Below are 12,274 nucleotides of genomic sequence, written 5' to 3' on the forward strand. Positions count from 1 at the left end.
AATGCATTAAAAGCCAAAAATGGATTTTAGTTACACCAGAGTCACTAAGCTTAAGTGCCTGGGAGACAAATTCCCAGTTTTCTTTTCCTTTCCATATGATACCTAGAAATGTTATGACAAAGGAAAACATTACTCACTGCAATACAATCAATACCTATGTGAATAGGAAGGAATCGTTAAGACATCACTCTTGGTGGCAAAGATGAACATTAGCAGCTTTCAAAGGGAACAACACACAGTTTTCTGGGGGAGGGAACATCTAGAAATGTTCCCATGCTTCATAATTGCACCTCAAGGGTTCAAATTTATATGGATCACTGAAGAGAAATGTAAGAGGAGGCTGCCGTTCATCGGTACATTTCCTGAAAGGGGTGGCAACTACACATCTTAAAGATTCAAACCAAAGTCAATAATGCCTTGCAATTACACATGGGTCCAAATCAGGACCCTAAATTGGAACATTTCCAGCCCTGAATACTAGTACAATTTTATTCAGATCTCAGTTTTTGCCCCTGTATAATTTGGGCCAACCAAAACCTGGATCTAGAAGTTTCTGAACTTTGGATCTCGATTCATACCTTGCAGTTTTGGTCCATCTCTATTTTTCCTATAAAGGCTCACCATTCCCAAAGTCCTGTTTCAAGCAAAAACTCTGATTGATTTCACAGGTGTTTCACCTACATATAAAATCCAAAGGTTGAGCCAACAGTTATCAAATGGTAGAGGTAACCATGGAAGAATAGAATGAGAAGGGGGAAATTGCATTGCCTAGCAAAGGAAATCATCAATGAACTCTACAACAAGGAAGCAGAAGGCTTTTACAGGGTAAGTGAAAAATCCCTGGCTCCCAACCACTACAAATCAGTGCAAGAGGGAAAAGAGACATAATGGAACCAAGAGTAAGCTGCAGAGAGTATTCTAGTAGAAAATGTGAGCACACACCCATTAGTAACAGTCTGTCAGATCAGAAGCTAAGATCTAGCATTAGTCAGCCACAAATACAAATATATGCAAGGATATCACGGTTCTGGACATAAACAAATCTAACATCTTTTAAAAGGAACCCCCAAGCTGTACAAAGTAGACATAACAAACATTTCCCACTATGATATCTGCATACAGTTCCCCCCACGGATACCATATATTCAGGAAGACGTTGTTCATTGATGTGAGGCTAGACTGTATTCAAGAGTTTATAAAGCAAGCCCTTTTAAAGAACTCTTTGAAATGGGAGATGTACGTGGCAAAATAGAGGGCAGAATGTAGCCCCAAGTGCTTAACGTAAAAACTGGCTAGGTCTCTTTTCATTCCTTCTGTTGCGTTTCTAAGCTGTATAGTTTACAAAGCTGGGAATGTTATTTCATAATACTTTACAGCATAGTTCTAGTATCATGCAGTAACTGCAGATTTACTGCATACTTCTATTAAATTTCAACAGCCATAACAAAGCTTTATGGTGCAGACAGTAACACCCAAATATTTAGCAATGGTAAACATTCCCCCCCAAGGACCGATCTGGCTCCTTATAGTTTGGGGCATGTTCAACTCCACACAAACTTTAAAATATTCTTTTTCGCAGGTGGCAAAATGTAGATTCTACTGACCTTTTTTGGATAAAAGAGGTGCAAACCCCACATTTGGTAGTTTATTATACGTACCAGCAAATAGGTACCTCTGCACCTTGAACCAAATAGGTAACGCATATACTGTGTGTGTTCCAGAACTGGTTCATCTATAGCACAGTCACATTGCTATGTTGGTAATATGTAATTCCGTCATTATTTTAAAACACCTGCTCAGTTGATATTCAGTATTCACTGTTAACACTGAGAACTTCAGAATCTAGAGTATAACTCTGCACTACCTGCAGTTACTATTGCAGTAATAATGGCCTGGGTTAATTTAACAAGATATATTAATTCAAGGGGAATTCCAGAATTCACAGATGTCAAAATATATTTATGGTAATCATCAGTTATAGGGTTCACAATCACCATATTGGGAAAAAAGTCCAATTCAGTTTTAAAGAAACCAAGTTTTGTGTTTCCAATTGGCCTGCAATCATTTCCTTTCCCATATATCCAGTATCTGTGTCACATAGCAGCATAGATTTACCATCTTAACTAATGATAACATTTTAATTGTGGTACAGAGATATACATAGTATGTTTGTGTTGGGAAGTACTTTGGCTTGGACTGGTTTAAATATCTACTTCCCAAATGCATAGGTTTAACTTCAACCACCTTGTTCAGGAAAAGAAATCTGGAAAAAAAATATCATGGAATTTTTTTTTTTTTACTTTCCCTTTTTTTCTTTTCTCATTGGAAATGCTTGTTGCTTTTTTTCTAAGCAACGTTATCAAACTCTTGGAGCTTACATTATTTTATTCTTGGTAGCTCTTTCCCCTCACCCCCAACTTTCAGTCCTACATGGGCCAGCTTAATCAATTTGAACTAGAGTTGGAGATTCAAGAATGCTTAATAGCCAATAAATTCTTGCTTAGCAGAGGTTGAGGATTCAAAGAAAACTTTTAAAATTATTTCCACTTTTGTTATTTTTGTTAGAAAAAAAGAGTTTGCACCTTGACATGTCATGAACACCCCTCCATGATCTTCCTTTTTCTTGTTACACCTGGCCAGCGCAAGCAGCTGAGATCTTTGCTCTATTTTCCCTGCATCTCTGTGCAACACTTTTTTAAAAAGATAATATATTATTTTTTCTAAGCCTTTCAGACTGCGGTTACATGATCAGGATTCTCCTGAATTTCTATGCATTCGATTTCTTCCCGCTCCTTCCTTTTAGCCCGTTTCTTTTTCTTGTGGTGCTTTTTGGAGGGTGGGAAAAAGGTTAGAAAGACGGGGAGAATAACAAAACAGTGCAGAAGTGTGCAACTGCCAGTGAGCAGCAAGCATTTGAACAGTGTGAAGGTCAAGTTTGAAGGCACAAAGAGAAGGGGGACCAACCCAATAAGAAAAGAAGTAATATTTTGCAAAATGGCTGTCCCATGCTCTTGGAGGGAGTCTTTTATACACTGAGTTCGGGTGTGCTCGGTTGCTAATACAAATGTATAAAGCAGGGGTGCACAGTGATCTATGGCGAAATTCAAAGTGTAGATAAGGCACAGTATAGAAATGCAATCCATGTCTACATTCCATAAAGTCATCAAACCTAGGACACCCAGCTCTATTGAGGTGACACTGAGAATTAACCAGAAGTTTCCCAGAGGATGAATAACCAGGAAAAAGGTCAGTATTAACATCAGCAGGATGCCAAAGCCAGAAATCAGGACGGGCATAGTTACTGATAAACCATAGTGGTCCATGAAAACAAAAGTAGGATTGAACACAATGAACTTGATGCTCTGGATTAGAGAGAGCGGTCTTAACTTCTCCAACAATTCCACCACCTCTCTTTGTGTGTTTTCACTAGTCCTAGCCACCAGGTACATGCGAGAAGCAATGATATTGTTCTCATCTCCAGTCTTGGAGAAAATTATGTCATTTTTGAAGTGCTGGAATTCTGGTTTTTTTAAAAAGGAACTCTGGAGGATGCTGATAAAGTCACTTTTGTTAGTGGCACTGATGTTACTAACTCGCAGGTATTGATAGTACTGTTCCATCCAGGACACTGTATTGAACCCATGGCTCAGTGTTTTTAAGTCTTCTTGTACAGTGCCATTCCAGTATTCAAGAGGCTCATAGATGTAGAATCCTATCACTGGGCTGTAGTTGCTAAAATACTTTTGCTGGATGAGGGCATAAGAGACGCTTGGAGAATCACTGGCAAGGAGGTTGATAATATTGGCCCCATCACTGATCTGCAAGCACCCCATAAAGGAGAAAGAGGCATAAATGAGGTACAGTATCACTACAAATGGCTTGACGTAGATGTTAGTAATCCACTCATTGTAATGTTCTCGTAGGAAGTGCTGGATGAAGTGATGCTGGTACGGGTTGGTTTCATGATGAGAGGTATGTTGATGGCCATCGCTCATCATGGTTTGGAACCACACGGGTTTCCGGTCCAGGTATTCTGCTGAAGGGATTTTACAGCAGAAGATGCTGTGGTAGCGGTTCTGCTCCAGCTGTCCAGCAAAAACTAGGCAGGAGCCAAAGAAGGAGAAAATATAGAAGTAGTTCAATAGGATGGAGACACACATGTTCTGGCAGAAAATTTTCACAGCCTCGATATTGGTGAAGGGGCTGGCACCCATTCCAAAGGCTATAAAGTACAAGGAGCTTGTCATTGTATAGGAGACCATGACATCTGAGTAGGCATCTGCTACCCTATCCTTAAATGGCAGATTCTCTCTGGTTCTGCGCCATCCTGAAAGTAGCTCAAACACGCCTTTGGTTCCATGACCTAAAATAACAACAAAAAACAGGTATAAACAGGGGGTCCTACTTTTCATGCTGCAATATTAATTTTAACTTTTGTCTCCTACTTTTTACTGAACATCTTTTGTTTTATTGGGGTTTTATGTTTTAATAGTTAATTGAATGCAATGTTTTCAGATTTGTGTATCTGAGCAAGCTGCCTGATACTCAGAATTGGTGTGTAAACAGATCCATTGGCCTTTGCAGAGACCACAACTGACTAGAAAGGGTGCTGAATTTGGTCAAAATGAGCTATTCAAATATGGGTTTAGGGGTCTAACTTGTAAGTGCATGAGTTTGAACTGACTTTGAGATTCCTAACTGCCATATCCAACTATTACCTTGAGGAAAAATGTTGCCACCCTTACTAACGCAGGAATAAAATATTCCTCAATAGGTGTAAACAAATGGGGATGCTTGAAGGATAAGGAAGTACACAGTGGGCATGTTACATGTGATATTAGTGTGACGCAATAAACCCCAGCACAGTGTGTACCAGAGTTTATTGCTTCCCAGGTACAGTGTTTACACGTATGCCCGGGGACACAGTACATTGAGCCGGGTTGGAGCAGTCCTCGTTTGACCCCAGTACTCTTTCCTGCCATGGCAGGGGGGCGGACTAGATGATCTGCTCAGGTCCCTTCTGACCCTAGAAACTATGAAACTGAAACTGGCAGGGGGCCCTGGGGTCAGCCTGCCAGCCATGGGCTGCTCCATCCCTGCTCAACATGCTGTGGAGGGGCTGGATGGGGCACAAGCATTCTCCAGTGTGGGGCTAGCTGATAGGCAGCTCCCACGCTGAAGCACCCTTGTGCCCCAGCCAGCCCCATCAGCATCTACACTTGCATGGCAGCACACTAAATAATGGATAGTTCTTCTGTTTACAGGTACTAACCTATGATGGCACTTATTAGTTTACTGCGGCCTAATAAGGCTGCACATGTATGCACTGAGACTTTACTGCAGAGCAGAGCTAATTAAGCAGCTCCACCATAAACACCACAGTGTGAGTTAGGATGGGACAATCTGGCCCTTAGTGCTACATGAGGAGAAGAAATATTAACGTTGCCGAGAATATGCAAGTTCACAAATTCATTTGTGTAACGGTTTCAGAGTCTCGTGTGAAAGAGGGCCTTTTAGAGTATAATGCTTGAGCCTTTATGCTACATGGAAGTTGACATAATGATAAAAAGTACGTTTGCTAGACCATTCATCCATATTAGTTGCCATGAAAACTTACATTTTCTCCTTGGCTACCACTTCATCTCAATCTCTTAGGCTAGGTACAGACATTAAGAAGCCCAAGGCAGAATCAACCCAATCTACATGGGTTTCTTGAAGCTGTGTAGATTGGATCGGAAGCAAATGAACTCGTGTTCACCCTTCGGTGTTGGGAGGCAGGTTGCCTGCACTGGCTGAAGCCAGATGGTGAAGGACGCTCTCACACGCCAGCCGGCATGCCAGAACCTGCCGAAGCATGCCATATGCAGCCAAGGGACTACGCCATTCCTGATTGGCTGTGACACACATGCCTCCCCCTGCTGCCCTGTCATATACCAGGAAGTAGTCAGCTGCAGTCAGCCAGCAGATGGAGGCATGCTCACCCTACCACTCCTGGTGGCATGGGCATCCCTGGGCTTTGTCCGGTTGGGCAATACAGGGTCCACCCCAAACAGGACAGAGGTGGGGGGGAGTGGGATGCATGAGCTACCGGGTGGATGTGATGCCAGCACAAACACACACAAAATATGAAATATAAAATATATAAACTATATAAACTATTCAGTTTGACCCTGAGAGTGGTGGTGGATGGGTCATTTTCAACCTGGAGGGATGTGGGCAGTGGGGTCCCCCAGGGCTCGGTCCTCGGTCCTGCACTGTTCAACATCTACATCAGCGACTTGGACAAGGGGGTAAAAAGCACCCTGTTCAAATTGGCTGATGACACTAAGATGTGGGGGGATGTGGGCACACTAGAAGGAAGGAATAGGCTACAATCGGACCTAGACAGGTTACAGGGGTGGGCGGACGAGAATAGGATGGGATTCAACACTGACAAGTGTGAGGTGCTGCACCTGGGGAGGAACAACCGGCACCATACCTACAGGCTGGGGAACTCCCTTCTCGTCAGGGCAGAGGCAGAAAAGGATCTTGGAGTCATCATTGACTCCAAGATGAACATGGGCCAGCAGTGTGGGGATGCAGTCAGGAGGGTCAACCGTACCTTGTCGTGCATCCATAGCAATGCTGGTGGTGAATAAAAACCTTACAGACACAAGCTAAATGTACCAGTCCAAGACTGTGGCAAAAATTTCCCACCTGCTCTGAGGACCAACCTCAGCATCTTCCACAAGAGAGGCAAGGTGCACTTCTTCAACTTGCCTCCTTTCACAATAACAGGTACACAGCTAACAGCAAAACTGAGCCCAAAGCCTTTCCACAACACAACACTTCACTTTATGCACAACTCTTTCTCCAGGGAGTGGAAGAAAGAAAGAACAAATCACATATGACAGACTTCAGTCATGTCGCTTAATGCATTATTGAAATGCACTTAGATGCTTCAGTTATGAGGGCAGTATAAGAACCCATAATAAAAGGAATAGAATAGGATCTGGGCTGAATTGTCTCCCTGGCCCCGGCACACTTTACACTTAAGACATGATCAACCAGTTAATCACATCTGAGGTTGTTACCCAGCCACACATTAAAGCAAATAATGGTGTGATAAAACAAAGAGTAAGGCATGACATTATTACACAAGACATGTGTAATAACTTTTTGGTTGGTTCCCATCACACCATTAATTGAACTCGTGCTTGGCTGGGGCCTCCAGCTGTGAGGGTGCAGCTGGGAACCCTGTCAGCTGATCCTGACTCCCAGACCTAGGGGCACACCATGTGGTCCTGTGGTTGGGAGCTGAGATCAGCTGACAGGGTTCCCAGCCATGGAAGCATATGGTGAGCCCTATGGCTGGGAGCCTGGATTAGCTGACAGCTCCCAGCCCTGTCATGATGGCAGTCCTAGCTGTGGGAGCTTGCTTCTTGCTGGTGTCTGGGGAACACGGGATTATGATCATGAATGGTGCCTCTTGCACCAGCAAGAAGGCATGATGGGACTTGATGCTAGAGCCCACCATCACACCTTGTGTCATGCAGGTGTGCTATGGCCAGAAGAGCAATTGTGGGGATCTCACATCCGAACCCATCCCACCTTTACTTGCAGGTCTGCCAGGGACCCTTGAGCCCACAGAAAGCCTGAAACTGTGACTCATGTTGTGAGCTCATGCACGTGATCACACAACATCATAATGCTATTGTGCATCACTAGTCAAAGAAAATTTTCATTTTGGGTGAAAAACCAGTTTTTAGTTAGGAAAAAAGTTTTGATTTAAAAAAAGTTTAGCCAGCTCAGGTGGCTATCAGCAATTAAATCTGTGGCTCTCAACTTTCTCCTTACCCTGATTCTTTTTTTTGCGCACAAATATTTTGAACCATGCTTACAACAAGCTGTATAGGAATGTGTAAGCTTGATATGATTTCCCCAGAAGGTCAATGCCTACTTTGAGATGGCATGTTGTAAACCAGGGTGGCCAACCCACATCATAGGTGGCACAGGTGGCATGCAGGAGCATGTGTGTGGCGCACAGCAGATGGTAGATGAGAGGTGGCAGAGTGGCAGATAGGTCAGACAGCAGAAAGAAGAGCAACAGATAAGGCAGGAAGCATAGGGCAGGAAGCAGAAAGCTAAGCAGCAGACTGGGTAAAGGAAAGGGATTGAAGTAGTACTCGGGCGGGGTGTGGAACTAATTGGTGGTATGCTTGCCAAAAAGGTTGGCCCCCACTGTTCAAAACTATGTCAGCTTTTATATCTGAGTTCTCAAGGCCCTGATTTAAGGTCCACTGACGTCAATTTAAAACCTTCCATTGATACATTAGGCTTTGAATCAATCTCAAAAAGGAGGCTGTACCTTGGAAGTAGACACACCTTTAGATAAAAAGAAAAGTGGCAACTGGAGACATGTAGAATTAGATTGTTAAGACTTCCATATCTCCATCTCCATCTAGATTTTCACTGTGTATAGTGAAGGAATTATATACAGAAAGACAGGAAATCTAAGGTATCAGGTATAGGATGACAGCAGACCTGCAAATAACAAGGTGCGTAATACTGGGCATGTCTCCACAGGCAGTTAATGCAAAGCTCCTGTGAGCGCCGTTTGAATGGGTGCCCGGGACTGCAGCATGATGAGCCAGGCTGGAGCAGCCCTAGCTGGCAGAGAGTCCTAGGGGTTCAGCCTGCCAGCATGGGCCTGCACCCTCCCCACTCATCATGCTGCAGAGGAGCTGGTGGGGGCATGAGCTTGCTCCAATGCAGAGCTACCCAGCTGGCAGCCCCCACACTGAAGCACCCTTGTGCCCCACCTAGCCAGGGTAGCATCTACATGTGCACTGCTGCACATGAAAAAAACGCTGCAGCAGGGTAGGACTTGTATTTGCAAGTCCTACCCTGCTGCAGAGTTAATTAATTTACTCCAGCCTAATAGGTACACGTGTAGATGTGCAGCGTTTACTGCGGAGTTAATTAGTCTACGCTACAGCAAACGTCTCATGTAGACATGCCCACTGTGTGCAAAATGTCCATTGAGTTTGTCTTTTGGTTGAAATGGTTCTTATCCATAGCTATTTGTGCTGCCAAAAGACTCTTGGGGAAGTGAGAATTATAACATAACTGTCAAGTTTGATGTACACGACCTGTTTTATTGGTGTACACAGTAATTTGGTACCCCCAGAGGTACGTAAATCTTGAGTGTTGTAGAAGTATTCTGGCTACCAAATCTTCATGGTGCAAATATGGCTCTGCTGTGATCTTGAGTCTCAAGTCACCTTGGGTGCCTTGATGACTTCAAGGTGAGCCAGGTCAAAGTGCAAGGAAGAAGCGGGCTTTTGCCACGAACTTGTCCCGCAGTCTGATCCGAACATGGCTGCTGACCATGTTAGTAGCCCCCTCTGCATTCAGCCAACATAGGCACCCAGACTGCAATGGCTTTCTGCATAGCACTGGTACTGGGGATTAGAAAAGCCTTCTTCTCCCTCATCTCTCCCTCGCATAGTAGGTCATAAATTGGCCCTTTGTGCAGTGTGCTTTATTGCTGAGAACTTTTTGCACTGAACACACACCCTATTTTTCTGGTTTTGAAGTATCAAAATGTCACGTCCTTCCCTGGGCTTACTCTGCTGCCTCCTGATTGATCAAGGATCCAGTTCAGCTTGAAAAATTACCCTCTCCCCTGCTCTAGACTTCCCTGTGGGCTAAAAGCCAAATCCTGCTCTTACTAGTGTACATCTACCACCCCCTTCCAGGAACAGAGCAGCAGGGTTTGTGAGTGCAGACAGAATCAAGTCCCCTCTGTATTTATTTCCCTTCTTCTGCCGAGCCAGCAGCTTCCCTTTCTCTGTCTCTTCCCTCTTGTTCTTGGCTGTTTGCAAAGGAATGTTTTCCAGCACGTCTCTGTCTATCTGAAGCATCCCTTGTGTATTTCTGTCTCACTATCTGTGCTACTTATTTTTTATTTTTATTTGATGAATGAATGCTAGCCTTTTTTCCCCCCAAGCACTTTTTAGTGACTATAGTTTCACTGGTTCCTTGCTACTCTCGAAGGTGCCACTGAAAACTTAGCTCTGCCTACCTGCTTCAGCTCCTTAAACTCCAAACTGGGAACTGCAGAAATGAGACCATTTCAGCGGTACCACAACTGTCTTCGGAGATTGTGGGCATAGTGGTGGGAGGATCCCCCAGAACATCTTTCCCACAGTATTGGCATGTTTGAAGCATGTTTTACCCCAAATCTTTCGACCAGGGAACCAGAGCATTGAGAGACAGAAAGAGAGATAGGAGTTTCTGCTCCAGTAATGTAGGTTTTTTCAGCAGACAGCCCACACTCATAGGCTAAGAAATACATTAGTTATCTTGCAAGAAGGTCTTGCTCCCTATCCTGTTGATCATAAAGTTCAGGGTCTCGCTGAGACATTCAAGGTAGTTCAGTTGTCCAGTATCCCTTTAGTCCTTTTAGTTCAATGACCCTTTGTTCCCAAACTGTTTTATTACTTTTGTTTCCTGAATAGTCATTATTTTCACTACTGCTCTTACTGCTGCCGGCTACTTTATGTAATTGATTTCTTACTATTGGGCATTTTCCTAAAACCTTATGTGATAAGCACACCCATACCTGCATGCCTTTCTTTATCACCGCCCCTTCTTATCACACATCCTTCCTATCTGTCCGTTGTTCTCCCCAGTATCATTAACAATGCTGATGCTTTGATGAAATGTGTAGTTGCTTGCTCAGCTTTAACCAGATAACAGCCTTGCAACACCTCACAAGAGCGGACGCTGGCTTTTTATAGTGACACATGTGGAGTGGAAGCAAATTAACGGGGCTTAGTTTTTAGCAGCAGTTTCAAGAGCAGCGTGGAGCCGTTGAAGACAAACCCTTTGCAACACACAACTTGTTATATTCGGATTCTTATCCTCCATCACAATCTCTGGGTACATTTTAGAAATACTTTGAGTAACTAACTGGTGTCCACCAGTAACCTAGTATCCCCTCCATTGCCCTCTCCAGGTGGAGCATTGCATAAGCAATTGTAGGTTTCTAATGGAAATGTCCCTGCCTGGATATCCAGAGGTCAAAATAAGCCATGGGAAAAAAAAAAACAGGGTAGTGCACACTTGGGCAGCATGCACTGCTGAAAAGTGGAGCTGGGCCACCCAGAGCCATGCTGCGACTGCCAGCCAGACTCTGGCAGGACCACTGTGGTTGCAGCCCCGGGAGGCCCCCAGAACCCCAGGTAAGGCTACTGGGGTCAGCACAGTGCTGGCCCCAGCTTCCCTTACCGCCCCTAATTTGCAGCATGTCAAAGCACGGTCGTTCCCCAGGGACAAGTAGTTGTGGCATAAGGTGCACTGCTGCTAGTTGTCCCCGGGGAACCAAACATCCACATGTCTGGATGCACCCAGAGATTTCAAATAGGAATCCAAAGAGTCTGACCTGTTGTGGTCTTTCTGAGTTCTTTGCAACAAAAGACTTGGTCTATTCTTTTTCGGCAGTCAAAATACACTTGAAGTTCATTTTTGAAATGGGGTGCTGCTAAATTTAGAAATGTGATGGAAAGAGTGCTTCCAGTCTTTTAAAAATATTGATAGCCATGGCTCAGAGAGGTCTGGCTCACAATCTGATGGCTTCTCAGTTCTTCAGCCTCCTGTTCTGAACTGGAGAACAAAGTCAAAATTGCCCAAAATCCCTCCATCCTGTCCTTGTCTGTCCCTCCCAGCCAAAAAAAGAGAAATCTGTCTATGCTTGAATTTCTGGCTATTTTTAACTTCCCCTGATTGTAAATTTTAGTGTAGACAGTAGTTGTAAGTTTATGAGGAGGTGTGTTCAATTTTTATGCATTTTTTATTTCACATGCTTGACTGAAGGATTTTACGAAATGGGGGGGGGGTGCGAATTCCTAAAGAAATGTGAGGAAGCTTGGTTCACAATAAAAATATCTTACACACGTAACATAAGCCATCCTTCCCCTTCTTCTTGCCCAGTCCCCACCCCACGTAGAATATCAAGATCTCATCTGTGGATGCAGTTCTTCTGCCAGGCCCTGAGAAACATGACTAAGAAGCAATGTTCAAGTCCTGAAACACACATTTATGCATTAACGGTTGGATTAATTCATAGTTTCATAGTTTCATAGTTTCTAGGGTCGGAAGGGACCTGAGCAGATCATCTAGTCCGACCCCCTGCCATGGCAGGAAAGAGCACTGGGGTCAAATGACCCCAGTAAGGTGGTCATCCAACCTCCTCTTAAAACCCCCCAGGGTGGGAGCCTGCACCACCTCA

The 12,274-nt window shown here is 44.0% G+C and overlaps 1 protein-coding gene across 1 annotated transcript in view; it reads right to left on the reverse strand.

The window, feature by feature from the left end:
- Nucleotides 1–296: 296 nt before the first annotated feature.
- The window catches only part of PTCHD4 (patched domain containing 4), a 146,655-nt gene continuing 134,677 nt past the window's right edge, over nucleotides 297–12,274 (reverse strand). The window contains exon 3 of the mRNA XM_019520992.1: nucleotides 297–4,363. Within this exon, the coding sequence (XP_019376537.1) occupies nucleotides 2,730–4,363 (1,634 nt within the window). The 3' untranslated portion in view covers nucleotides 297–2,729. The remainder of the gene's footprint in view (nucleotides 4,364–12,274) is intronic.

This window comes from Gavialis gangeticus, unplaced genomic scaffold, assembly GCF_001723915.1.
Source record: "Gavialis gangeticus isolate Ggan-Ray unplaced genomic scaffold, GavGan_comp1, whole genome shotgun sequence".
Classification (NCBI taxonomy): Eukaryota; Metazoa; Chordata; order Crocodylia; family Gavialidae; genus Gavialis; species Gavialis gangeticus.